Source organism: Rhipicephalus microplus, chromosome 1 (genome assembly GCF_043290135.1).
Source record: "Rhipicephalus microplus isolate Deutch F79 chromosome 1, USDA_Rmic, whole genome shotgun sequence".
Lineage (NCBI taxonomy): Eukaryota > Metazoa > Arthropoda > Arachnida > Ixodida > Ixodidae > Rhipicephalus > Rhipicephalus microplus.
The window spans coordinates 220203728-220231451 of NC_134700.1; the positions used below are offsets into that span (position 1 = coordinate 220203728).

The 27724-nt window shown below is 49.5% G+C and overlaps 1 protein-coding gene across 3 annotated transcripts in view; it reads right to left on the minus strand.

Moving 5' to 3' along the window:
- LOC119159652 (growth factor receptor-bound protein 14) overlaps positions 1-27724 on the minus strand; it is a 215867-nt gene that overhangs the window by 122725 nt on the left and 65418 nt on the right. For 2 of the 3 annotated variants that reach the window (XM_037412474.2, XM_075891405.1), the window contains exon 2: positions 20565-20665. In XM_037412474.2, the coding sequence (XP_037268371.2) occupies positions 20565-20665 (101 nt within the window). Of the gene's footprint in view, positions 1-4561; positions 4718-20564; positions 20666-27724 lie in introns of those variants that run through there. The other variant, XM_075891406.1, reaches the window with a different exon arrangement.

Here is a 27724-nt window from a genome sequence, read left to right on the forward strand (position 1 = left end):
AGCTAAGCCAAGTCGCGACGTTTGCATTCAGCACACCGAATGAATAAGAAAGACACTGCAAGTGATTTGAAGCGCACAAGACCGCGCTCTGATTGAAAATAGAATAAGCTGGAGCATACTTAGGTAGTTCTGGAACGAAACATAAGCGAGAAAGAGATGTGGAGGCGAAAGTTACAGTAACAGCTGACGTAACAGAATACCGCTGATCTCTGAATAGAACTGCAAGTGCACGCAGGGAAAAGTTTCGAAACTACTAACAGCGTTCACTTCAGCCTACTGCGGCAGATGACTGGGGCACCGTAGAAAAAAATAAAAGGCTCACATTGAATGTCAAGCCGTACACGCAGTGCCTCGATTCGTTAGAGCAACTGTCATCTTCACCAGCGCGCGATGATCGCAAAAGCCGGCCGTATAATCGATATTCTATCATACTCCATGTTCACTGGGAGCCGGGGGATCGCTTTCTTATATATATATATATATATATATATATATATATATATATATATATATATATATATATATATATATATATATATATATATATATATATATATATATATATATCACGATTTTACACTCCCGTTCACACCAGGACAAGCGTGCCCCTATTTCCCTGCATAGTGCGTTCACTCGTTTTAGTACGCACGTCAAGTTGGCAAAGCTTCTGAGCCCCCTTTTTTTCTTTTTTTTTTCTTTTGCTGCACGCTAGAAAAGTCTTACCACTTGCGTCCCATGTTCATTTTTTTTTTCTAAAGCGAGGTATCACGGTTTTGTCTACATCGGCGCTCAATGTGACATTCGAGCATTTACCGCCTCAATAATAATAATATTAATAATAATAATAATAATAATAATAATAATAATAATCAAAAACCCGATTGACCAGACGGATCGAAGACATTCGGACTGAACGTTCAAAGAGTTCACTTCATCTGGCTCTACGGTTGCAAGTGCCGACTGACTTCAGCTAATGTACTGCAAATGGACGTAGAAATTTAATTGCCCCACACACCACAGTCATGGATGCCGGGCGACCGTACATTTGCGCACGCGTACACACACACACACACACACACACACACACACACACACACACACACGCACACGCACACGCACACGCGCGCGCGCGCGCGCTTTTTTAACAGGTCGCATTGAGAAACCAGCCCACGCAAACAACACCAAGGAAAAGGAGTCGGAGGAGAGACGGCCTCAGTGTTAACAGAGATACTCTACTGAACATAGCAAAACAAATAAAGGCAAAAAATGAGAAAGGCAGAAGTCGAGCACGAAGGGAAAAGGTATAAAATATGAAATATCGTCATAGGTTTCTCGAAAAACGTAACACTGGCTGCTACCCAGAGAAAACACCAAGCTGAAGCGCCTTTCGTTAAGACGCGAATTCTACCACCACCTTCCCCCAACCTCGCAACACTTTTTTTTTTCGTTGTCATGACAACAACGTTGCTAATCGAGTGAAACAAATTACACGCTAAGAAACGGAATCCTGACAAATAACTTTTTACAAACATGACCACAATGACTATGACGTGGCTTTCATAAGGTCGCCCCACAAAGAGGAGACGCGTAATTCGTAAGGTTTCGGGTTACAGCGTGGGAAGGTCTTTATTTCGACCCGAGCAATAATCGATAAGCGCTAACCGGTGTTGCAAACCTTGACGACGCACTACAGTCCGTAGCGACGGTTACGAAACAGCCGTCAGAAGAACGCAGTCGATGCCGTCGTATTTCGCTGTCGAATTCGTCTATCGACTGATGGCTTTTACCGTTACCACAGGGGCGTAGGCACACTTTTTTTGAGGGGAAGAGGAGTGGGGGGGACATAGATCTGGAGGGGAGAGGCAGGCGAAAAGACAGATATGGTGCGATGTCATTTGGTGCTCTGTATGCCCTGGCAGGTTCTTTTAACGTTTCAGGTCACGTATATCGACAATAAACTTATCAGGCTTAATGAGAAGCTTCCACTATGCAAATAATAATAATAATAATAATAATAATAATAATAATAATAATAATAATAATAATAATAATAATAATAATAATAATAATAATAATAATAATAATAATGCCAGTTCAATAACATCGAATAACCGGGTTTCGTAGTAAACCCTATCAGCGGCGATTACAGAACCATCCATCAGCCAGAAACGACAAAATCCCAGCTGCTGATCCCGCGGAGATGAGATTGGGAGGTGAGTAGGCGACAGCTGCGGAGCGGTCACTCCCCCGCGCGGATCGCGCAACACAGCTGAGGATTCCATACATGAGAATTGGGCATAATTGATTGACATGTGGGGTTTATTAACGTCCCAAAGATGATCGGGCATAGGCAGCGCCGAAGCTCGTTATATATCTGTACAGTGCATACCCCGTCGTCTATAAGCCATGTGCGCTGTGTACGCTTTGACCTCGTTCGAAATGACGTTGCCGGGAGCAAACAGTTCTAAAATGAACAAAACGCGACATATACGAGCGAACGAATTCCACTTGGCGCCGCTTGCTTTTTTTTCCCCAGGGAGGTGTAATAAAGTTGTTCAAAAAACTAATAAAGTTGTTTACTACTCCACCGGGAAGGTGGACTGCGCTTGCAATGCACTTAATTGGTACCTGCTCTGTAGCTTGTGTGTGGCGAAGACAATAGAAGTGTACAGGTACGCACTACCCTCTCCACGTCTTCATTGCCCTTCACCCTATAGCCTTCCACCGCTCAGCTAGCGCTCAAGCGAAAGAAGTGTTCGAGAAGGCTCGGCTTCGCAGAACCACTGTCCAGTCACTGAAAAAGCGTTTTCAAAGAACGGCGTCTCAAAGCGACGGCACAGAGCAAGCAGTTCACCCCATCAAAGGGGTAAGCGCTCGCTTACAGCCTTTTTTTTTTTTTTTTCCCTCAAAGCCTTTAAGCCGCTAGATTGCAGGTTCGTTATATTCGTGAAGCAGCGCACACCCCATAAACACACCCAACCAGGCGAGACAGCCTACGCTTTACGACGGCTAGATTGGCTCTCGCATTGCTTGTTAAATACCCGCCGCGGAGCACATAAATCTCGTGCCGTCATGGCACGGGGAGACACAGCGGGTGACCGTGCGACCGATAAGCGCCCGCCGCACAAAACGAAGAAGGCGGCAGAACGTTCCGTCTCTGTCTCCCCCTTCAGCTATCAGGTGCGTGAACTACAACCACATTACAAAAATCACTTCAGTGCGGTAACTACACTTACGATCACCCACAGAAAGAATACAATCGCTCGCCCGTAAAGATATTTAAACCAGCCCGCTTCTCGCGCGTCTGCTACACCAACGCCATCTATACGCCGCGAAGTGCAGCGCTGCCTCATCGGCTATCGAAGGGAACGCGCCGATAACATTTACAGAACGGGTGAAATGAAGTTGGGCTTAGTATAACTATGGACGAAGGAAACAGCAGGCAGCCGTCTCGTGTGCAGCGCTATTTTTGATAGCTAACGTTTTCACTGCCGTTTTAAGGACGCCAATACGCAAATGAACACTGCGTCTGGCACCAATCCTCTTTTCACGGCAAGCGCCACAGTAACTACATCTGATTGATTGATTGATTGATATGTGGGGTTTAACGTCTCAAAACCACCATATGATTATGAGAGCCGCCGTAGTGGAGGGCTCCGGAAATTTCGACAACCTGATGTTCTTTAACGTGCGCCCAAATCTGAGCACTAGTAACTACATCTCAAAAAACGTACTATTCGGCACAGCTTGTTAGCCAAAGCAGGTCCTTTCAAAGAACTTCCCTGCGTGAAAGTGTTTACGCGAGCGCAGCTGCGCTGAAAGTGCTCTGGAGCAATACGAATGACTGAAATGCAGTCAGCGTCAAAAATAATGCGCGGCTAATAAAGGCGATAACAGGCAGCTTGATCCGCTTTCTCTCCACGTTACGTCGCGAATATGAACGCCGATGTGTCTCACATAGAAACGCGATATTAAGAGCGAGAAAATGCCTGCGATCCTTCACGATCGCGCGCGCCAAGCAGCGAAGGAAATTTTCGGCCGCAGCCTGAAACACGAAAGCATCAATCGAAGTGAAAAAAAAATTAGGCACAAATCCCAAACTTCGAATATTGACTTACGACTTCATTCTTACCCCGCTACACATCAAACAGTTTCAACGACGTTACTACCACCGCGAAGCTCCGTGCAACAAAGCGACAGCGGTATTCCTCGGTGAAATATAAAACACGCTTAAATAAAATAGGGCCATCGGTAATTATGAGAATGACTTACAGTGAGACCGCTGCCGCTATCAGTGTAACTCGGCGGCGGCGTTACCGTTTAGACTTTCCGTAAGCACGTGTAACGATCAACGTGATTCAAACGCGAATCATTTGGTACCAAAGAGGAACCGGCTTGGTAACTATAAGCGGATGACAACAAGACCATATTCGCTGCATCAAGGCGTATTTTAGGACACTAGCGGGTGCAATAACTAAACGGAGCTTTTGCAGAACCGATCGTCTGCGGCGTGAGTTCCACGAGAAGGGCGCAAGGAGTGAAGAAAAATTTTGACACTTACAAATTGGCGAGAACACGGCTGCAGACTGAATGGGCGCCGGCGTCCATAGCAGCCGAAGCCGCGCGACGTTCCTGCCGGTGCGTCGCGGTCGAGATAGATGGCAGCACCTCTCGGAAGTCGCACCACGGCGCCCTCGGCGTCGCGCGTCTGTCATCGGAAATCCCCGCGACCGCAGTGATTCAACTAGCCGCCAGATGGCTGGCGGAGTCCCACGGAAAACACATCGCGTTCGTGGATCCCCCGACGCGCGAATTTTGCGCGGGCGGTGGGTGTTAGCTCGCGACAACGGAGTCGTAAGATACGATCGTTGTCATTCGCACGCGTGCACAAATCACCGCCAAAGCCGATAGACAGTCAGCTCAGCTGAAACACGCAACTTCTGTGTTTGTATCGGTCGGTTAACAACAGCGTGTGCCCATGTGTGGTTATATTTGTCAGGACAAGTGACAGCACTGTCCTTTATCAAAGAGGAACATGAATGTCCTTTATTTTGCGCTGCGTGGAACAACCTACTGAAGATGTACTACCAGCGAGCCTGCTTCTCATCCCTCCTTGTCCAATGAAGCCTTCCTGAACAGCTTTCCAAGCTTACGCCTGTTCATAAATCTCAATCGGGTGTTTTTCGCCCGAATGTTCCCTCCATTTTTAGTTTACCAGCGGTCGATAGACGAGTTTCCCCAGTTTCTCTGGCGTCTACGCGCAGGAAGCCCACGACATCGCGAGAGTACAACTTCTGTTTTGCGTCACAAAGACCTTTTCGATCGACACGACCGCGCGATAACCGTAATACGGCGTGCTGCTTTACTGTTCTACTATTATTTTCTTTTTTTGAGGGGGGGAGGAGGTCTAGCGCCCCCCTCCTATAATATTAATGGGGGAAGGGAACGCTTTATCAAAGAGAAGTAATAAAATAGATGCTTTATTAGAATAGTCAAGATCTACAGTTCCCTTCACTTTCTTTCCCCTACATTCCCTACACCTTCCTTGGTTTCATCTACTGCTGGTTTCATTAACGTTACGGAATATTATTACACAAGACAAAGAAAAAAAAAGGATCCTTTTACGGTTACACGAACACTACACTGTCTCGTCAGTATCAATGAAATCAAAATAGAGTGTTAGGGTAGTATGTCTGCCTATAATAAATCAGATGGCTTGCCTGCGCTTCTTTTCTCGAAATACTCGGATCTCGGCACTTTCCAATTAAAAATGATATGCCACAATGACACCGCGCGCGTCTTTCGTTACCTGGAAGTGCTGAGACCGCGGCGCATAAAAGTACGCGAGGTAAGACGGCCATAAAAGGTGCGCGGCAGAAATACACCCCAAATGCTCTCTATTATTATTACTATTTTTAAGTATGCTGCACGAGCGGGTGTTGTATAGTCTGAAAGACGCAGTAATGCCAGTCTAACGCCATGCCAGAAAAAGTAGAGATTTCATGAAAGCACAAAAAAAAAAAACGCAAGCGGGTATGCCGACGCGTCTATAAGAGCAGCTGTCAGCGTTGGTTAAATAAAACTAGGTCACTCGCAGCCATCTCGTACTGTGCACTCCTTGAAACCGGGGTGCGCTACAACAAGCAGTCTTTCTTTCTTTCTTTATTCATTTATTTACTTATTTCTTTCTTTATTTCTTTATTTATTTCTTTATTTATATCTTTCTTCCTTTCTTTCTTTATTTATTTATTTATTTCATTCTTTATTTATTTATTTATTTATTTATTACTTTCTTTCTTTCTTTCTTTATTTCTTTGTGCTTTATTTTTTGAGCACGCTAATAACCAGCCACCAAGGCCGAGCGGCGCCCCTTAGGCAGCCTTCTTTGGATGATGAATTCGCAATAACAAATAAATTCGCGATGACGACGGCGCGTGTATATCGACCAGTCAGATACGTTCTAACGATAACTACGTTTTACGTTTTACCGATCTAGTCCCCATTTGATCCAAGCAGAACCAAAAGAAAAAAAAATTATCAGCATATCACTGACACTATACACAAAAGCCGGTCACAAGAATGTTAGTTACAAAATAAATAAAAAAAAGAACCAAGGCCGAATACGCCGCCGTTAAGGTTATCAGGACTGATTAATCTCCTCGTAGCTGCGCCTTCTACAAGTTGCTTCGAATACACCAGAACAAGTTTAAACCACCGTGATTTGCGTTTCCCAATTTCGCCTACCTAAGCGAGCTCTTTATATCACGAGTCTGTTTTTTTTTATTTTATTTTCCACGGCAATTAGTCTCAGTATGTAAGTAGGAGCACCACCACAAAATACAGAGAAAAAAAAGTAATGCATCAGTGCTTGGCCTTCACCTCCCTACAGCCGTGTTCCGGTCGCGTACAAGGTAAATCGAAGCGACATCGCCCACTCAGTGACATTTGGGTTGTGCCAGCACTTGGATGCTTGCGGATTACCTGTTAATGAGACGACCCGTGAGCCGGATTACACGATCGCTGAAACGCGAAACAGATGAAAAAAAAAAAAAACCTGGGGCGGTCACCTAAGTTAAATAAATCGGGTATATTCTCTCCCTGCAATGATTGCTGTCACATCATTCACCAATATTGACCTATTCTATGTTCATAAACAGCAGTAGGTACCGTTGACATACTGAGGCGCATGTACTATGACTTATGACTTGTACCGAAGTCACGGCGCGTAGGCTCCGCCCAGCCCGAAGGCTCGCCACCGCCCTATGTGACCACGTGACAAACGAAACAAGTAGCACAGCAGCTGCAAAGCTGCCTTCGCGCACAGCGCGTCAGAGCTCCCCGACGCACCCTGCTCAGAGGCAGTGCCACTTGTCACGTGATCACAGAGGGCAGTGGCGAGCTTTGGGCCGGGCGGAGCCTACGGGCCGCGACGTCGGTACAAGTGGCTCAGTACGTCAACAGCGCCTACCGCAGTTTCAAAACTTGGAATAAATAGGGTGATCGCGCTGTAATCTGGAAAGATAAAAAAAAAAATGTCTTGGCACAAAAAGGCAAGTGCACGGTATGAGAGCTACATTTCTGACCGTACACATTAAAGGGACACTACAGAGCAAAAAGATATTCGCGTGTACGGAAGGTGTAATTTTCCAATTACGAGAACACTACTCTCACCACGGCACGACGCTTCGTAAGCGAGAAAATGCGGGTCGAGACGTCTCGATGCCCACACAAAACAGCGTGACGTCATAGGTTTTCAAAGCGTCCCCTGGGTCCTATACGTAGCTTATAATCTTGAGTCCCTGGGAGATTAATCATAAATCCAGTATATATATATGTATGATCCACCCGACTCATGACCGATAACCCAGAGTGGGTAGGTGCCAATGTTCCAAGGATCATCATCATCATCATCTGTGGGTTCCACAAAGGTACCATACGAAGTTTCAAAAAATTTCATAGAGATAACGTCATCAAATTAAGAAAAAAATACATTTCGAGACTTCTGACATCGCGCGCGATGATATCGGCGCAAAATTTAAAAATTTAACTTCAACCTTGGTTTTCCCCGCTAATGATGAACTTATAATAGCGAAATATATCGAATTATATTTCTCACATTGCGGTCTGTCAATGTAAACAAGGTAATTGTTTCTCTTTAGTGTACCTTTAGACATTTCAGGTCACTCATATCGGCGTAATGAGAAGCTTCCACTAAGCTAATAATAATAATAATAAATAATAATAATAATAATAATTTCTAGGGTTTTAAGTGCCAAATCCCCGATTACAAGGGATGCCGTGGCGGAGAGTTCCGGAAATTTCGACCATCTTGCACTATTCGCGATAGTTGGATGTTTACTTATCATTGCGCACGAACTTCATTCACTTCAGAGCATCCAGAAAGTGTCATGCTGTCTCTTTACGGGTGCCCCTTCATTAATCTCAGCAATTTCTTAGAGTTGTCAACGTGTAACTCATTCTTCAAACGCAAATAAAAAGAGGACAAAAAAATGAAGATGAAGTAGAACCGCGCTGAAAGAAACACTCGTGCTAAAACAGTTTGAATTATAGTACAAATGAAAAGCGATGACACCATTCCGCTCAAGCTCGCCCAGAAGCACGGAAAGACTGCGCATGTGACCGATTGATTGATTGATTGATTGATTGATTGACAGCTAACACGATAACGGCGCGCCTACATGGCACCAGCACAGGGTGACCAATGTCACGTATGTAGAATAGAGAAGCAGCGGCTGCACAAATAATCATGGTTTATCTGCTTGGTTCAATGAGGTTCATCGATTAAACATTCAACAATCTTCCGGCGACGGCGAATCGGCAGCAGAAAGCAAGCAGCCACCTCAATGGTCTCCACGCGCTGCGTCCTAATCAACAACGCTACCACATTCCCGCTTCGGCCAATTACGCCGAGTGGGATCCGCACTAATCCATCCATGATCTGCCCCGCGCGACGTACTAATCCACCAAGGCATTGCCCATGCCGTCCCGTCCCGATATCCCTAATCCCCGTCGATCCACACAGGAGTGCGTTGCTCTACAGAGGTGTGCTAGTACATCATCCGGCACGACACCATCGCCTCTTTTTTTTTTTTTTACACGAAACTACACCCGCTTTAATTACACTGACCCCGCAACGGAGTCGATGAGCGTACCCCCTGTGCTGTAATTATACAGCACTCGGTAATGAGCGGACGAAGCCGGGCTCGGACGCGCATACAGGTGCTTAAGCTTTTCGCTAAGAAGAGAAGCTTAAGTCACCATGTAGTCACTCTGCTGCAGGATATATGTAGAGTACGCTCCGGATTACTCCGAAAGACAGGGCTACAGAATAGGAGAGCACTACATCTCTTCTGAATAAGTCCATGCAGCCGTAACAAATGGAATCGAGGACAAACGCACACATAACGCACATTCGGGACGCTCCCACAAACCCTTCCCCGCAGAGGCACTGGAAAGTGCAGAGATAGAGCCGTGAGGAGTGGCAGTCCTATAGATGTATACACCGCGGAGTTGCGCCCTTGGACCTCGTGCGGAGCAGGTGTCTAAATCGGAGCTGCAACCGGCCCGGGAGCAGAAGATTCCGAGACGGCGCGACGCAGTAACCCCACCAAGGACGGCCAACTCGACGCGGCCGGCTCACTTGGCGGCACCACTCACAACACAGTGTGCACCTTTTTTATTTCTCTATGCAGTGTGGGTGAGAGAGAGGAAGAGCACAGACGGGACGCCAGTGCCACGAGATGGCGATAGCACGGGACTCGACGGGGTCTTTTATCTCAGGCCCCGCTCCGGGTCTCCCGGGTCAACTGGGCCCTAGATACACAAACGGGCGCGCCTGCGCAGCGTCTCGTTTCCGGGTTTAGCAATCGGCGAAAACCTTTACGGCAGCGCCGCTGCTGAGGAGAAATGCACGAGAGGGAAAAAAAAAAAAAAAACTTCGCAGGGTCCCTCAAGAATTCAACTCAGACGACTTGACTCAGATAAGCCATCTTATTTTCCTTCTCAGTCAATTGTATTGATATTTCCAATACATTAGCGACGTTATCATGACGTCTCAAGTACGGGCAATCTGTGACTTCATGATGGCGTCACATGACGACGCCATTAATGGTGTCATGTAGGCCTAGGTCATATGACTTTCGGTACGCTAACTGCACGCACGCACGCACGCACGCACGCACGCACGCACGCACGCACACACACACACACACACACACACACACACACACACACACACACACACACACACACACACGTGCGAATAGTGAATTTTAGGTTCGAAGCGAATTGTGATTTTGGTCGAATAATTTTGAATCGAATGCTATGTATGGCATATCAAAAAATGGGAATATTTATCATGACCAAAGTAGCCTGCACAATATTTTTATTGAAATAAGACTATATGCTAATTTCATTTTTCTTTTCATTAAAGGAAGTGGAAACTACCTTAAGTAGTAGTGGGATTGGGAGTTTCGGTGGGATGCGAGTGATAATCTGTAAAATATGTAACATTTTAAAGTTAATTATGCTTAGCACATGTTAGCCATCATAAAAAGCTTTTAAGCTAAAAAATGATTTGTTTATAGGTAATATGTAGAGTTAAAGGGGCACTGAAAGGCTTTTTCAAGTAGCCATAAAATGGATTCACTAAAGAAACTTATTGCCTCACGAATGCACCACGGCAAAATATTTAGAATACGTCCAGTACGAGCGGATTTCCAAATATTTCACTCACGGTGCAATTTCATTCTCTCTTTTCGTCTCGATGAAAGAGCTGGAAGCTAAGCAGGGAGGGTGGCACGGGGAAAGAAAATACGTCACGCGCGACTCGTGACCTGGAGCACTTTTCCCTTCTTTTCTTCTTCGACTATGCGGCCTTTCAGTGCGATAGCGCATGCACGCATGGAAAACAAGTGGCAGTTCACTTGGTGGAGATGAGTGGATTTTTAGATGCGGAGCATCTTATACTCGCGCCTTGTAGTGCGCCGTCCGCACCGCTTCTCGAACATTCGACAGCTGACGCGCGCGCATGCGCCGTCGCGCCGTCGCCCACTCTTCCACCATCTGTGCATCCCTTCCTCCTCTACACACCGCGCGCGCTTCACTCCTCCACCATCTGTGCACCCTTCCTCCTCTACACACCGCGTTCGACATCTACAATTCTCCTGATTCTCCAGTGGACGCGCATGTGGCGTCGCGCTTCGAGAACATTCAACAGCTGACAGTGCATGCACCGTCGTGCTGTAGATATACTCAAGGTCGGCGCTCGCTCGCTCAGTTGCCGCTCGTCGGTTGGTTTGTACGGCGCGTCGACGTCCAAGGTCGCGGTGAAATGAATTCCAACGAATCCACAAACACAATGATCGACGTCCCTTCGACCAGCGCCGCCCTTTCGCATACGTGTGTACGTGTTCACTCATTTAACACCCCCTCCTACAACCACGTTAACCAATTTAGCCATCGACCAGAGTAAGTCGCAATTTAACACCCCATTTCACAACCACGTTAACCAATTTAGCCATCGACCCAAGTAAGTCGCACTTTAACACCCCGTTAACCAATTATATGGTCCGCATCCTCCTCAGTGTTCCCCCGAGGGAAGCTGCGGGCAATTTTTTTAGGGGCGAAGCTCCTTAGGGCGTGGGCTGTGCGTCCCCTGTAGCCTGTATGTAGCCACCTCTAGTTTAGTTCTTGCAGTGTTCACTAGATGGCGGTACCGTCCCCTGTATGTAGCCACCTCTAGTTTAGTTTTTGTAGTGTTTACTAGATGGTGGTACTTGTAGCTGATGATGAAAAGATGCAAGATGTTATAAACTAGAAAGCGGTACTTGTAGTTGATGAAAGACGCGAGATCATATAAAATAGGAATGATGTCACATATGGCGCGTGTCATTGGTTGAAGGCAATCGTTCGATTTAGACGTACGCTAGGGGGAGCGTTGTAATCAAATCCGTTCGCTGTTGGCGCGCGCTCGGAGTCGCCGGATGGATAAGGCTGCACAGCGGAGAGAGCGCAAGGCGGCAGCAGCGCGCGCTCGCAGACAGAATCCCGATGTGCGAGCGCGCGAGGCAAGGGACATCGCAAGCCATCATTGTCTAAGAACAAATAAAAGTTGATTTGTGTATATACACACACAGCGTTTCTCACGTCTTTACATGATGATCGACTGGGCGAATTACACGGAAGATTCACAGTTTACCGATGAATCCCTCCGGAGCTTCGCCCATTCATCATCATTCACCCCGTGAATATCCGTAATTTTTTTACTGTTTATTTTTCAAGGCGTAACAATGGATGGGTTACAGTACGCGCGTGCCGTTTAGACAAGTTTTGGTAGTTCAAACTGAACACTACGTTTTCACGATGCTGTCACTTAGTAATAACAAACAGCTGCTGCATACTGAGAATATCAGAATAGCGCCTCGTCCGGCTGAGACACTATGCCGCTCTGCCACAAGACATTCATGTTTGCGGTGAAACATCGGCTGCCACTTGAGGCAATATAGTTTTATAGACGTGTTCCTGATGAAAATATTTATATATTTATTTATTTGTTTATCGAAACAGCAAAATGACAACAGATATGGAGCACTTATCACACGCTTCAGACAACTCTAAGTTCATCTTGGCGTAGACTGTTCCCAGCGTCACTGCTGCCACCGACTAATTTACCCTCGGAGGATCACAAGCGACGGTATCTCGCTAAATCACATCCAACTTAAACAGCGTAACACACAAAGGGGAAAATCCTCAACGCTTTGCTTTTCGCCGTTGTGACCCAGCGTCACATGAAATGCTCGTCGCAACCCAAGTCCCTGTGTTTTCACGTTTGAGTGGGATAGCTTCAATCGCCAAGCAACGAGCCGAATACCGCCCACTTCAACGCGCTGAGCGCGCACAATGAATCGAGCAAATCTCTTCAGAACGGCGGTCCGAAGCTATATCGGCTCCATCAAACATATATACGGCACACAACCACGCACGCTGGGTGCCCGCACTACACGTAAACAACCGCCTGCGCATCGGAGAGCGAAATGGGGCCGAATAACCCGCTACTACACAGCGGCGCTGCGGTCGTACGATCGCCAAGCGACGTAGGCGTTCGCGTTTCCGACCAGGGAGGGGAGAGAAACTTCGCGCCACCGCAAACGACAACGAACTCGTACGCGGTCCCGCGCAGTGCGGACGATTAGGGAAAGAAGAAAACGCGCTCGAAAAGCGCCGCATAATAACGAAGCGACGGCCATCGACGGCAGTTGTAAACAACATCCAGCCGACGGAACACGCCCACACCGTCGGTCGGGCGGAAGGCGTGCGTGGTGAGCGCGCGTCCCTCCGTCCACCCCGAAGCTTCTCCTCTCTCCCTTCTTTTACATTTTCCCGCGCTTCTCAGCCCGTCTCCTCCCAAGCTCTCGCCGCGTATCGAATTCACTTTCTCCATCGCCTTCTTTCTCCTTCTCTGACGACGACCAGCCATTTGGCCTCGGGGAAAAAAAAGAGGAGCCGCTCGGGCAGAGACACAAAAGGAGGCGCCCGAGGGGCAGAGAGCGCAAAATAAAACGCCGCCGCGTCAACAGGAAATGCCAGACCGCACCCGAGACGCTCGACCGAGGTCTCGACCGGGTATCTTTCTTCTTTTCGCGGTGTTATACCGCTCCGTTTCGCAAGGTCCGGCCTTACTTCGCGCTCGCCAGGAACACTGAAGGTAAAGGAGCACATTGCGCGCTTGAAAAGTCCTCGCGCCTTTCGACACGGCTTTGCCGAGCGCCCCCCAGTTTGTTTTTGTTTCCCACCTCGTACACCATATAATCTTTGCCTGCATTACCCGCCTAGCCCTCTCTCGCTCGCGAACAACCGCCGCAAGCCCGCCGGCCGATGTTCATCATCGTCGGGGGGGTGGCGCCGGCGAAACAGAGGCAGCCGAGAAGCGATGGTGCGTTTCGGCGGAAGCATGACGACTGCCGCCGTGGCTTTTCGAAGCGCCGCATAAAAACGCGTGCCGAATTTTTCCCGGCCTTAATGGTGCCAGCCCGCCGCGCCAGCCTGTACGAGAATCCACGAGAATGCGGCGGTAGCGCGCGCGAGTCGACGGACGCGTTCCGAAAGTTTTGGGGGCGTTCGCTCGTGACCGCAACGCGTGACGCTTCTTTTTTTTTTCTTCGCCGGTGCGCGCGTCTGGGTCGAAGTGATGGTACGAAGCAGAAGGCGGTGTTGCCCATCCGAGAGTTGTTTACAATGCGAAGAATACTTCGGCCCGAAGAGTTTCCCGCACAGAAATTGTTACAGCATTCATGCGAGAAGTATTGGTATAATAATTATTGATTTGCCTATAAACATCATCCTTCTTGCACCGAGGAACTCTTCAACACAAGAAAAAAAGAAAAAAAATCGTGATTTCCGTGCATTGTTGCGTAGCGTATGTTTATCAGCTCGCGACTGCTTCTGCGCAGAGCTGATAAGACGAGCGGACGAGACGACGGTGAGTTAAACAAGGTTTATGTACAGCATATATACAGAGGCGTTACAATTTCGGCACTGGGGCCGACAGAGACTCGAAGAGCCGAGCTCTCCTCTCTAACACATAGGTCAGCCTTTCGCCTAAGACCGCTGACTCACACACATGTCGGCACTCCGACACGGGGACGCCTCTCACATACGACCGCCGATCGCGACGCGCCGCAGGGCTTCTTTTATTTACACCGGGTCCAACCAAAATGTCCAATCAGAAGCGCCGCTGGTCGTCAGGGCAGATTCCGCCAATGGGGGTCGCCGCGCCATGCGTCAGACCACCAGACACGCGGACGCCGGCTCGCTGTCACGCGCGCAGCTGACTCACTGCACGTGGGCCAGAGGGGCGCCGCGCGTGTTCACGCCGTCGAGGTGATCGCGCCAGGCCGACTGCGGGCTGGCCTTGACCCAGATTGCCTTTTTCAGAGGCACGGTCGTTTGACGAGGACTCGCTGGCATAACAGCACCCCCGCCGCCAGACAATGCACCGGAAAGACGAGCTGCTTCCACGGGGCTCGGATGTCAGGTGCGCTCGTTCGCCAGGTCCCTCCAGGTTCGCCTCCAGGGCCATGGGGAGACTACAGCTCCAGACTGTTCCGGGAACACATCCCATTTTTGACGACGGATCCCAGCTCCACTGGCTTGTCGCCACAACTTGCTGACCAGCTTCACTCGTCTCTTCTGACCATCTTCGGTTTCAGCACTTGTCGATGGTTCTGCAACTTGCTAAGAACGGTTCGACAACAGACAACACACGACACAAGCAAGTGCCCTCAGTCACCCGACAGAACACCAGACAAAGTATAGTACAACATATACCTATCTACGTGTTTATCGGAATTTTGTTCCCTCTACATCAAGAGGCACATGTGGGACACAAGACTCTTAAAGTAAGAACTTGAATTTTTCACAATTACAACAACGCAACGAATTAGAATACCACACAAAGTTGGCCCCTTGAGAGCACTCTGAACGAGAGCGCTCGGCCCAGGTCGTGATGAGGTCAAAATTTTGCCCCGAATCGCCAGCGAGAAACCGAAAGGTTGAGAAGGTACTAACTAAACGCACGGCTCAATGCGTCGGCATTAGCGTTTAGCCTTCCTTTTTTGTAGCGAACGTCAAAGTTGCGCTGTGGAGCAACATGCTCCACTTCAGTAACCGGCCACTTTTAGGCGACGATACCTATGCGGCACCAAGAGCGGCTCACACTTTCGACGTTGCACAGGGGAACAACGATACGGCTTGCTACTGATTGACTCCTCACCGCTTAGCTCGATATCGTGTTCGATCACCGTCGTGTCTCCGGGACGGTCCGACAACACATACCCAAACTCGGAAACAATCTTTCTCAGGTCCTCTTTCTCAGGTCCTCCTTCACTTACGCTAGGCTCTAGGTTTATCTGCTCCCGGATTACTTTCGATCCCCCTTCGATCACCTCACTAGAACTCAAATTTTCTGCTTCCTCTTCCTCTGAAGCTTTCAACAGCTGATTTACGACCGCTTGATGTTGAACATTGGGTTTCATCAAGTTGTAAATTTTGTTCTGCCGCCTTCCTACTTGCACCTCATAATTTGTATCGCAAGGCTTCGATAATACTTTGTCGGGCCCTTCCCAATCAACCTCAAGCTTGTTCCTTTTGGATGGCTGCAGCCGCATTACCTGATTATCAACTTCAAAAGTGCGCTTCTTCCCCGATTTCTCGTAGCGCTCCTTCGACAGCACTTGTACCGCGTTTTTCTGGCTTTCCACTAGCGCTTCAATTTGGCTTTCCACTAGCGCTTCAATTTGGCTTTCCACTGGCGCTTCAATTTGGCTTTCCACTAGCGCTTCAATTTGGCTTTCCACTGGCGCTTCAATTTGGCTTTCCACTAGCGCTTCAATTTGGCTTTCCACTAGCGCTTCAATCGAGAGATCCTCACGCTGCTCTCGAATGAGCGTCTCTCGATCAACTCTCGGCAGCTCGCTCCAACTTTCCGCTACAGGCGAGAGCGTTGCAGCCCTCTCGCTCTGACTCAATGGCGCCATGTCGTCTCCCCTTTCTCCGGAAACCGCGCCGGCCGTGTCGGCGACGGGCCGCTCGCGTGACTGCTCACATGACTCATGCGGAAACTTTCCTTTCTGGGGTTCCGTCGACCCGCCGACAAGGTCACTTGAGAGTTCACCGCATGGAACCAGGTCAAGCTTCCGCGAAAGCTTTCGCGCTTGCGATCGCGTGAGAGCCATGCACGCTAAGTTGGGGAAGAACGATTTGCCCTGCTCTTTGAGAAGCTGCTCCGAGTTGTTGGAGAAAAGATAAGAAAAACGATCATTTAGCGCGGCAGACACAGCTGCTTCGGTGCGAAGCTTACCGAACGGGCCTTCAATGACAACCGTGGCGATTAGTAAGCGAACACTCTGCACCTCGGCGACTTGCCTAATCCACGCGCATTCTCCTGTGAAGTCATCCGGAGACACCAATGAAGGATGGACAACGTCCATGGTTGCCGCTGAGTCTCTAAGTGCTCGGCACGTTTTCTCATTGACCCTAATTTCTTGGAGATACGGCTCCAACAACCGAATGTTTTTTTCTCATTCTCGGATCGTTGCGAAGGCAAACTTTTCCTGACAGTTTCTCGCGATGTGCCCTTCCTTTTTACAGTTGTGGCAGATTAGCGGCTTCCGTTTGTTTTCCGGTTCTAATGCCTGTGTGGTAGAAACCTCACTCGATTTCTCCGCTTCTGTTTGCCCTTCCCCTACACTGTCCTTCGTAAGAGACGGGTCCTTCTTGAAATTACGGTGCGGAGCGGGTTTCCGTTGATCAGGTTTCCTTGAAAAGCCCTCTTTCCTTTCATCCTTTTCAACGCGCACTGCCCTGCTATGCAACTTTCGGCGAGTATAATACTCCTCAGCTAACTCTGCTGCCTTGTTTAGCTGTACTTCACCAAGTTTGTCCTGCAGCCAAAGTTTGACATCCTCCTCGATGCAGCGGTAGAATTGCTCCAGTGCAACGCATTCCACCACTTTATCGCGGTCGTCATAAACACCTTCGCCCTTGAGCCATTCAATCAAATCGGCTTTAAGACGAAACGCGAAGTCAACGTGTGACTCATTCCCCTTTTCAGCATACCGGAACCTTTGCCTGAAAGCCTCGGGTGATAACTTATAACGTCTCAAGAGCACTTCTTTAACCTCGTCATAGCTCTCAAACGCTTCCCTCGACAAGCAAGTCATCGCGTCGGACACTTCGCCGGGAAGAAGAGCTAGCAGGTTCCGCGCCCAAAGAGACCGCTCCAAAGCGTTTCGCTCACAGACGTGTTCGAACTTGATGAGATACTTCGCCATGTCCTCGCCTACTACGAACGGTGGCAGTTGGTCCCGAATTCTAAAACCGCTGACCTGAATCGTCGGAGAAGCTACGCTAGGCGCCTGCGAACACTGTAGGATTGCCAATTCTAGTCGTTTCAACTCTAGGCGCTCTTGTCTCTCGGCCTCCTCGCGCTCGCGACGTTCGCGCCTTTCAGCCTCCTCGCGGCGTGCTTTGATATCCGCCCAGGCCTCATCGACTTCCTCAGCCGACACTCCCTCATCCTTCATGATCTCAAGGATCGCTTGCTTTCGTTTCGCACGGCCCAAAGTAATGCCGAGTTCCTCACAAATTTCGATGAGTTCCTTCACTTTAAGGTTCTCCATCGTTCACACTAGCCTCTTGCTGTTTGCCCCTGTTAACAATTTACTTGCCGTACCCACTATAAGTCAACTAGCAAGACGCGCAAGCAACTTTTCACTCTCCCGTGTTTACCCCCTCCGCATTAACTTTGGTTTCAAAGCACTTCGACTTTGCTTGAAACGATCAAAGCTCACTCTAATGCTTCACACAGCCCTTCTCTAAACTACTACAACCTGAGCTAGAGTAGTCTGGTGAACTGAGGGGAAAACATCAGGCACTCACCGCATCGATGTCGCTGACGCCGGCCGATCCCGCAGCTGCCAACCACTGTTGCGTAGAGTATGTTTATCAGCTCGCGACTGCTTCTGCGCAGAGCTGATAAGACGAGCGGACGAGACGACGGTGAGTTAAACAAGGTTTATGTACAGCATATATACAGAGGCGTTACAATTTCGGCACTGGGGCCGACAGAGACTCGAAGAGCCGAGCTCTCCTCTCTAACACATAGGTCAGCCTTTCGCCTAAGACCGCTGACTCACACACATGTCGGCACTCCGACACGGGGACGCCTCTCACATAGGACCGCCGATCGCGACGCGCCGCAGGGCTTCTTTTATTTACACCGGGTCCAACCAAAATGTCCAATCAGAAGCGCCGCTGGTCGTCAGGGCAGATTCCGCCAATGGGGGTCGCCGCGCCATGCGTCAGACCACCAGACACGCGGACGCCGGCTCGCTGTCACGCGCGCAGCTGACTCACTGCACGTGGGCCAGAGGGGCGCCGCGCGTGTTCACGCCGTCGAGGTGATCGCGCCAGGCCGACTGCGGGCTGGCCTTGACCCAGATTGCCTTTTTCAGAGGCACGGTCGTTTGACGAGGACTCGCTGGCATAACAGCATACACCCCGAGACCTACAGCCCGCTAACGATAATAATAATACTAATAATTTCAAGGATAACCAGAAAGGTGTAAAGCTTCTCGAGCAACGGCTCGAGCTGTGCGTGAATGAGAATGAGACAAATCCACGTAAAAATACCCGTAACAGACCCTTTTCACAATTCTAAAGCCAGCTTAGCTTACCTGCCATTCGGTTAGCCCAACTAATGGCGGCAAGTAACTGCAAACGCCGTGTTCAAGCGCAGTTTGATTTCGCTATGACACGGTGTTATGCCAGCGAGTCCTCGTCAAACGTCCGTGCCTCTGAAAAAGGCAATCTGGGTCAAGGCCAGCCCGCAGTCCGCCTGACGCGAACAACTCAACGGCGTGAACACGCGCGGCGCCTCTCTGGCCCACGTGCATTGAGTCAGCAGCGCACGTGACAGCGAGCCGGCGTCCTCGTGTCTGGGGGTCTGACGTGGCCCAGCGGCGACCCCATTGGGGGAATCTGCCCTGACGACCAGCGGCGCGTCTGATTGGACATTTTGGTTGGACCCGGTGCAAATAAAAGAAGCCCTGCGGCGCGTCGCGATCGGCGGTCCTATGAGAGAGGAGTCCCCATGTCGGAGAGCCGACATGTGTGTGAGTCGGCGGTCTTAGGCGAAAAGTTGACCTATGTATTAGAGAGGAGAGCTCGGCTCTTCGAGTCTCTGTCGGCCCCAGTGCCGAAATTGTAACGCCTCTGTATATATGCTGTACATAAACCTTGTTTAACTCACCGTCGTCTCGTCCGCTCGTCTCATCAGCTCTGCGCAGAAGCAGTCGCGAGCTGAGAAACATACGCTACCAAACGGCTGGTGACCTTCCCGGCGGAGTTGAAAGCAGTGGCGCCTTCGGGACCGTGTTGGCGTCCCCGTCTTTCGCAACAGTGGAGGTCAGCGGTGGGATTCGGAGGTGGCTTCGCAACAGTGGTGGCAGCGTTCGTAACAGTGGTGGCTTCGGCGGGATCGGTCCGTCTTTCGTAACAACGGGAAACCTATAATCGCCTTTGTCGAATGCCTATAACCCGTATATCTTGAGCTCTATTGGCTTGCCTATTATACGCACATTATAGTATGCTCACCCGGCGCCCTGTGTTTAAAGCCGTTCCACGCGCTTCCCGCACAGCCGCAACACACGTGCCGGGACCCCTACCACACGTAGCGGGGGACAAATAAACCGATTAGTGACGCTTCGGAGGGTGAAAGAGCGTCGCCAATTGGCTTATTTGTCCCCCCCCCCTTGCGTGCGGCAGGGGTCCCGGCACGTGCGTTGCGGTTGTGCGGGAAGCGCGTGGAACGGCCCTTACTTGATGGACGACAGGTGCCGCCAAAAGTTGGGCGAAAACGCAGCGCAGGAAAGCATCCCTGCATATAAGACGAAAGGGTCTCTTCCGAGAGCTGACGCCGTACACACTCGGGTTTCATGCAGACAAGCGAAGATTCGCGCGGATGACGTGTAGCGGATACTCACGAGCTGGCGGTCATTTGGAGGATGGAGTTGGAGAGCTGCAGGCAACTCATGCTGTTGAACGCGGCACCCCGGCCCACACCTCGGCTGGCTATGAAGTGTTCCTGAGAAAAGAAGAGATATATATAAAATTACACACCACACATTCGTCCGAACGGCTTCATCTTAGAGAAACAACCTCGCATGTGTAAGTATCGACCTATTGCATGTTTGTAAACAGCGGCAGGCGCCGTCGACACACTGAAGCGCTTGCAGCGACACCGTGGCGCACAGGCTCCGCCCCAGTCTAAATCTCGCCGCTGCCTTCTGTGATCAAGTGACAAATAGCAAAGCAGCTGCAAAGCTGCCTCCAAGAACAGCGTTTTAACGATGAAAAGAAACATCTGTTAAAGATGACCAAAGCGGTGCGGTCTGCAGCGGACGTAGCCAATGCTAAGTTAATTCGATTAATTCTATTAGATAATAGAGACTATTTTATCCGGCTTTCTTCTTGCCTTTCTGTTTAGAGCTCATGCGAATTTAATCGACGTTATCTTGTATACATCGAAAACGGTGATCTTAAAGAGTGAATGTAACTGCGCCTTTTTTTTTTTTTAGACATGCCCACAACACAGGAAAAAAAAAGCCAGTCGTTCATTGTTTTGTCAACGTCCGGCATTGCCCTTACTTTTCTGAAAACAGGCTCAACATTTCGGCTTTGCTGTCTGCTGCCGGTGTACTTGACGTGTTACCGGTGTACTTCAACCAATCAATCATTCGCCCCCACGACGCCTTTCGTCGACAGACAAACCCGCTCTTCCAGACGTCCTGTACTAAAGGCCTTCACATGTTCGTGGGTGAACGCGCAGCTTCGCACTCTCTGACGTCACTGATGACGCCACACCGCCACGCACGTTCGACGTACACGGGCAAGCGTCAAAACCAACGTGTCAGATGCGAAAGGCATTTCTCCTTCTACGCAGCCCCAAAGGACAGCGCACCGGAAAGGGCCTGTCGTGTACACTTAATATCCTCAAAAGGTTGCTTCCTGCGGTTTAACTCACAGCACTTTCATTTACTTATTTGTCCTTCTTCGAAAACTATATACCAGACAACATTAATGACATTCCTCGCATGTTTTCTGACCTTCACAAACAAGGCCTTAATCTGCCGCCACGTGTAGATTTCTCTACGACGTGTCTTGACCGGTGTATAAACCGCGAGTGCTGGTTAACCGATCCCAACGTTCTCCTCACTTTTTTTTTTTTAACGGGAACGACGACCTAGAAACGAGCCCCTAGCCTAGCTCGCATACAGTGTTAAGCAAGCAAAACGTTTCGGCTAACAACAAAACCAACATCTAAAAAAATACTGGGTCGAGAGTAGATAGTACTAATTACATATTGCTACAGCGTATCACAGCTGTGTTCGATCGCAAGCTGATTAAATGGACGCAACATAATATTTCCATTTCTTTACGTAACATTGGCACCCTGCCACATAGAGCAGTAGTTGTCCGCCGCCGGTGTTCGTAACCAGCAACGCAAGTAATAGGAAAACAAACTAAGTAAATAAAGAACACCAAGGACACAATGGGATTCAAACTCGGACATGCTGCGTGCCAGCCCAGCATTCCGCCATTGAGCCACGCCGGCGCTTGGAACTCGTTTTTGAACTGGTCTTAGGCAGGCTTGGTGTCGGGGAAGGAATCGGGTTAATATATGAGTAATAAAGCGTCTTAGAACATAAAAAGGAACAACCAGGTGTCACACAATTCGAATTGCGCATAACGCGTAGGTCGTCCAATGCTCCAACCCATTGGAACACTTCTTCTTGATCACAAGATTCGCACAAAATTCGTTACCGCAATGTGTAGCGGAACCCGCGCTTCTCCTAAGAATTGACGAATGATCTATAGCACAGTGAATGCTGGCCTACTACACAAAAAAAATCACAGCATATCCACGGAGTGAATGATGATGAGTGGGGGCGAAGCATCCGTCAGCCCGTCCGCGCTTCCGTCCGTCCGCGCGACCATCCGTACGTCAATCCATGCGTCCATCCGTCTGCTAGTCTGTCTGTCCGTCCGTCCATGCGTCCATCTAGTGAACACTCCAAGTATCGCCATCTCTCATCTCGCAACCCCTGTGGCACATACCCACTCTAGAGCGGGTATGTGCCACCGGTGGCTACGTACGTACGCCCATGCATGCATACATATATACATACGGAGGAGGAGCGACAGACCGACGCCATAAGGAGCTTCGCCCATAAAATTATGATTATTTATGGCGCAGTGGGTACCCAGCAAATGTGCTTGTAGCAGTTATTCAAAGAGTTTAGAAAAGGCCGTGAAAGGCCGCTCTTCCAACTTTCGCTGTGACTGTGCTGAGTGTTCCGCGCAGGCCTGGCGTTCTCTTTGCCGACCTACGCTGAATATACTGCTGCGCAAATTTCGGTGCTGACGGCGTGATTAACTATTGTTTGCCGCCACCAATCGACTTTGTGGGCCAAGGCTTATTATACGGGGACGGCAAAAAGTTAGCGCGACTAACCCCCGCAAACTAAACTTTCGCAGGCAACGTGCTGCAGGCGCAGAGACCGACGAAGGGCGCACTGGGCAAGGAACCCAGTCGTTGGTAGCTAAAGACTGCACTCTCTGTATACACCATCGCCAGCCAAGTTAAACAGCTGCACGCATTAAAAAAAAAACGCGTTTTGCGAAGAAAAAAAAAAAACGGGCTTTGGGCTGAACAGGTATGTGTGCGATGTTTCGACGACCATAAGAACGCCTTCACGGTGAAAAAGGCCGAAAAAAAAAAATTGACGAGTCAGCCCGAGGACACGCAGGTTCAAAGGCTGTTGTAGTAAGTAACGACAATATATGGGTTTTGTGCGCTATAAGAAACGATTATGAGACAGTAGTGTCCCATACTGCAGTGGAGGGCTCCGGAAATTTTGACCACTGACATCACACACCACACGGGCCTCTAGAACTGCGCCCGCTTCGAAAGGCGACCGCCACGGCCAGGATGGAACACACGACTTCCGGTTCAGCGGCCGCATATACCGATTTGTACACAACGACGGAACCTAAAGAGCTAAAATATATATATACAATGGCGCCTCCAGCTCTTGTAGCCTGCTTTACCGAACGTTATCGACCAACAGCTAACATGTGAGAGCCCCCCCCCCCCGCCCCCCAGCAAAGTTCCGGGATAGCTCGGACCGAGCGGAAGCGGATCAAGTCGGGTGCAAAATAGAGAGAACATTATGGCCCCGAAGTTCCGTCCTTCGGTCGGAGGTTTGCGGAATTTCACAGCGCTGAATACCTGAATACGCAAGGCCCAAAATAGCAATCTTATATATATGAGGCGTGATTACGTAGTGCATATGGGTCAATGCGCGTTATACCGAGAGCGAGAGGCACGCGCACATTCACACAGAGAGAGGTATTAGCCGAAACTGGAGGCGGCAGACGGAGGAAGAGCGATCCAAATCGCCACTGTGCCGTCTACTATAGCGACGCCATAAAGCTAAAACCACGGCTACTATATAGCCAATGTAACCACGGCGGAAGCCATACGAAGCAGCACCAGACACACGCGCGGCACCCCTCGCTGCACATCTCTCTCTCTCACTGTGTGTGCGCTTTGTTCCATTTATTCTTGCCGTGCTCTGCTTAGCAGTGTATCAACGCTTCATCCTGTGGAGGAACCCCAGACAGAGCTCGTTGGCCACCGAGCAAACGAAAAGCGAAAGCCGTAACTCCCTCTCCTGTAGCACCGCACAGCCGCGACAGCGATGAAAGAGGGAGGCGCGAGAAAGGTTCACACCGGGGCCCGCGGCGAGGGAACGCCTGGAGCGTGGGCTGCGACTACGTCTCTGTCTGCTCCCCGAGCTGCTCCCCCAGCCGGAAACAGGCGATTTGGCCGCATTCCGGCCACCCGCTCTGTGACAGCCACCGTGGCACGGGGACGACCTCAAGAAAGCAGCGGTGGCACGGATACCCGCCGACACGCAAGTTGGCTAGACTGAGCGAATGCGAGGAAAGAGAAGACCAGCGGATGATGAGGAAGGCAAGACCAGAACAACACTGGCCTGGAGAACAAGACGAAACGGGATCGCGTGCGAGACAGCCGCCGACACTTGTAGACGAGGACACCATTTCGGGCGTCACATACCGCGAAGTTTACTTTCTCGCTACGAGCATTGCCGTTTTCTGTTTCTTTCTTTTTTAAAATAAAGAGCTTCACGTGCACGGCCCCGAAACGCAGGGGCCCTTTATATTTATTTATTCTGTTCTGCCGGGCGATGCGGCACACCGCTGAATGTGCCATGAAAGCGTGGAACATCCAACCGTGTGCACTTATCATACGTATAGAGTGTACCTTTCAACTGTGTGCCGTTCGGGCCTTTGTTAGATAACATCGAGCTCGTACGGTTCCTTCATTACGGTAGGTGGTGTCGATTAATATCCATTACCAGCCCACGAGACGGCTTCTTGCTCTCCCAGAGTAGAGTACCGGGTACTCTAAATCGTCAACAACTTTTTCCAAACACACGGTTCCTTCGCAGATGAAAAGCTTAAGGAGATCGGTTTTAGGATATTTGGTGTTCGTTTGGCCGCCATCTTGGACTGAACTTTTATCCAGCGGTGTTATGTTGTTGGATCGGTCGCGTGTTCAGATTTACGATCGAAATATTGGCTCCTTGCTTACCGGAAATAAACAGTCGGTAGTTTATTAACATGTATACGATCAGTTTATAACATGTATACGCGCAGTTTATTAACATGTATACGATCCATCTCTGCGTGGGACAGCGACAGCTGCGGGAGAAGCATACATTTACCACTTGAAAGACACGGCGTCACCAAGCTGGCGATCCTCCGGTATCTTGTTCCTTCTCGTTTGTAACCTCGCGCCACCTTTACTTTCACGGCACACGTTTACTTCCACGTTGTAACCGACTGTAGTCATCTACTGGTGACTCGGGCGGAGGACGTCGCGGCTAGGCACTGCCTGGACGCCACGACCCTCCGCCTGAAGGCCCCCCACAACACTGTTTATTTTTTAATTTTTTAAATATTGTTTCACTTTTTGGCCTTCTGACGAAGAAAGTTTTCCACCACCACGTAGCCATCTGCAGTGTCGTGAACGCGCTTTAGCTGGCAACATCAGAAGCGCACACGCGGATACTAGCTGGCACGACTTCGCTCAACGAGAAATCTCGGAAAATTGGGGGGTCGGGAGGGAGGACGCTGGAGAGGATGATGAATGGGAGCATTCGCGTGGCGACTGACTGTCATCGCAGCGCCGCACAGCGGGGCGCTTCGGTTTGTTTGCTTTCCGTCTCACCGAGACGAGTTGCGACGCTCGACCTCGCGTATACGCGCACTGTCTTCCTCTCTGCCACCGCGGCCTTTTAAAGCCGGAATCGGCTGGGGAGATGACAACCCGTTTTAGGGCGTTTAACCCCTTCCCCGACCCGACGACGACCTGCCGCTATGCCAACGAGAGAGAGAACGAGACAATTGAAAATAAGAGGGAAGAGCACGGAAGAGAAATCGGCCGCAGCTATAGGCGCCTTTCTTCCGCGTGCCACGCCTCGGAGCGTCAATGCGTCTCACACCAAGTGTACGTGCCGAGCACCAGAAGCAGCACTGGTGGTGGAAACCAACGACAATTAAAAAAAAAAAAAACGGGGGCCTCGTCTTCGTGTCTCCCAGAAGTAAAGAAAAGAAAGAAAGAAACAAACAAAGAAAGGAAGAAAGAAAGAAAAAGAAAAAAAAAAGAAAGAAAGCTCTCATTCCTTCCCTGTTCCGTTTTTATTGCTGTTCGGTTAGTACTGAAACCAGGGTCCTTCAATGTTGCGTTAACGAAAGACCCTGCTCAAACTTCTTTTTTTTTTTTTCTTTCTCTGCGCTCTGTGCGCTTTGATGAACGATGACGCGTGGAGCTGCGTCCATTCTACGCGTATCGTGCAGAGTACACCTCTTTCCTTCAGCTCTGCAGTTCCATCATCCCGCCTTTTTATTTGACAAGGTTCCACCCCCCAAACCGTTTACGAGTCCGTCCAGCTCTTCATCAACTTATACCTTTCACCACACGCAGCTTGTTAGTTTCTTCTCCACAGCCAAGCGAGCGTTATGCATTCCAAGAAGCAACCTAAACGAAGCAATAAAAGAAACAAGGATGAAGAAAAAGTACCTTTAGTTTTAGAGGAAGCCGCTTCGTGCATTATAATTTTGCGTTTGTACCAGCGGAGCGGGATGCGAAAACACCCCGCGGACACACGCCCAAATACTCTCTCTCTCTCATAGACACTTTCCCTCTCACTCTCTCTTACACACACACGCACACACAATAAGGCTTCCCTCCCCCTCTTTCTCGACGACGCTGAGAGTGGTGCGCGATTGTCAGGGATGTACCTCATTAGCGTGAAGCTTCCCCGGAGGCTTCCGATCAATAGCTTCAGCTTTCACATTTTTTTTTTTCTTTTTGCGACGCCACACTTCTAAGCCGCGATAAGGTCCGGAGACCAGCAATTTCCGATGGAGCGTGTGACGGATCACGTAATAATTTCATTCGAGCAGCGCGCGCGACGGCGGTTTGCTCCAACGAGCGTAACCGAAGAAGGGCCGGAAGGAAACGATCGAGAGGATCGAGGCACGGCGTTCAAGGGACTCGACACAAAGGCGTGGACGGAGAAACTGAAGTTCGTATATACAGCCCGAAACCGATTTGTTACGTCAACGCTTGCTTATTCTTTTTTTATGTAAACATTGTTCGCCTCGGTGGAACAGTGGCTCGACTGCGGACTCAAAGGTCGAGGGTTCGATTCCGGACGCGGTGGTCGCATTTCAAACGGAGGCGAAACGGTAGAAGTCCGCGTAATGTGCGATGCCAGTTCACGTTGAAGAACAACAGATGCTCGGAATGAGCAGAGCACCTACGGCGTCTCTCATAATCATCTCGTGGCTTTCGGGACGTGAGACCCGAGATAGTATTTTCATTATTTTTTTTAAATACACGCGAGTAGGAAAGAGAGAAAATGAAGAAAGATATCCCGCATAGCGTGCACGGTCTATGCCATACTCTAAATGTGCGTAGTGGATACTATGATAGTAAGGAAAGAAAAATAAAAGCAACTAGAAAAAACTCGAGCACAATTCAATAGAA